Below are 1686 nucleotides of genomic sequence, written 5' to 3' on the forward strand. Positions count from 1 at the left end.
TTTTTAGTGGCAGAAACATAATACTATTTGGCGAAAAAAGAAATTACCAGCAAAGGGCCGGGGAGATTAACATTTGGAAACTTATGAAATGTAATCTGCATATCCAATTGATTCCCAGCATATCAGTTGAAAGGATAAAGATGTGTATCTCCATGATGGATATTGCATTAATAGGCACATAAATAAAGGTTGAAAAGTCATCACTGAAAGCTTTGAACCTTTTTTCCATTGCTTTTATGTCCCATCCGCACGTTTCAGCACCATTTTTTTTTTTTTGTTCCCTTTCTGAATTGTTACGTTTTCATTAATTTACAGATCAGCACGACTGGCAGCCGGAGAAGGGGACGGCTCGGTACGAGAGGAGGCTCTGCGGAAGGGCAGGGATAGGGGACGGGACATCCCAGATCCCCCGAGCCGAGCCCAGGAACCATTTTGGAGCCCCGCTGTCCGGGCCGAAGGGAAAGGAGGGCATCTTGCCCCTGCCATTAAGGAAGAGTTTTTCTCCGAGGTTATGTCCTCCGGGGATCGTCTGTGCCATCACCGCGGAGGAAAGAGAAATCTGGAGGGTAACGGCAAAGCATTTCCACGGTGGGAATATACGGGATAGCTCTCGCCAGCAGGGTCCCGGAGGGAGCCATGAGAGGGAGCAAACACCCAAGGGGTGGAAGCTGGTCTCCAGGAAGGGCCGAAATCCATCTCCCCGTAAGCCGGCGAGGCTGCCTGTGGGAGAAAGCTGAAACACTTAACCCCACAAATGGCTCCCTTTGCGGCAGCGGCCGCCCTCTCTCCCTGTAAACCGGCAATAAATACAACATGTATTTCACTAACTCCTCACCTTTCTGATTACTACCAGATCCCGCAGTAAGCGATACTACAGCTGCCACTCCGCACTGACACGTGCCCGCCGAACGAGGACAGGGATGTATCTGCAGTCCTGAGGCTGGGGGCAGGAGGGAGGGGCGGGTGTGGGCCCGAGGGCTCCTTCCAGAGGGCCACGGCGGCTGGGACGAGACGGTCCTTCCCTTTAGAGAGACGAGAGGAAAAGGCGGCGCTACTCATTCATTTATGACTTTAAAGATTACCGTCGAATTTCGGGTGCATCTCAGAGAGGGGCGGCAAGACCCCTCCATGTCCCCGACGGGAGGGCAGGGCCGGCTCCTCGTGTCCACCTGCGAGTCACCCTCGGAAACCCTGGGAAACCCGCATCTCCCTTCCCCACCTCCTTCGTAGTTACCAGCCTCATGTCAAAACGAAGCGTCTAATCCTCGTTAATTACTCGTAAAAACACCAGAGATTATTAATTCCAGCAGTATCACAATAGATTTCCACCGGGAGTTTTACTGCAGCAGAGAGACCATGAGGATTTAGGGACCCGAGGCTCGGACCATCAGGTACGTCTGGCTTCGGAGCAAGGGATTTGCGCGGCGGCGGGGAGAAAACACCCGTGGCTCTGCGTGACCAGGTCTGTCAACAGGTACCGGGGCACCAGCAGGCATCCAGCCCTCGATCCCAGCCGTCACAACTGTCTTCTGGGACATTCCTGCCTCCCTCTCTCCTCGCCCTCTATCCAATACGATCGAGCCAGGAATTAACGATATTAAGGGGGAAACGGCCCTACTAGCACAGACATTGAATTCATTAATCGGTATTTCGCCCGCAGCTATATGATTTCATCGCTTATTCTTT

At 52.7% G+C, this 1686-nt stretch overlaps 1 protein-coding gene across 1 annotated transcript in view; it reads right to left on the reverse strand.

Annotated features, from left to right (window-relative positions):
• The window catches only part of PAX3 (paired box 3), an 81671-nt gene extending 81133 nt beyond the window's left edge, over positions 1-538 (reverse strand). Inside the window, exon 1 of the mRNA XM_025895916.1 lies at positions 357-538. Within this exon, the coding sequence (XP_025751701.1) occupies positions 357-538 (182 nt within the window). The remainder of the gene's footprint in view (positions 1-356) is intronic.
• Positions 539-1686: the final 1148 nt, after the last annotated feature.

Source organism: Manacus vitellinus, unplaced genomic scaffold (genome assembly GCF_001715985.3).
Source record: "Manacus vitellinus isolate BGI_N305 unplaced genomic scaffold, ASM171598v3 scaffold_49_pilon, whole genome shotgun sequence".
In the NCBI taxonomy this organism is placed as follows: Eukaryota; Metazoa; Chordata; class Aves; order Passeriformes; family Pipridae; genus Manacus; species Manacus vitellinus.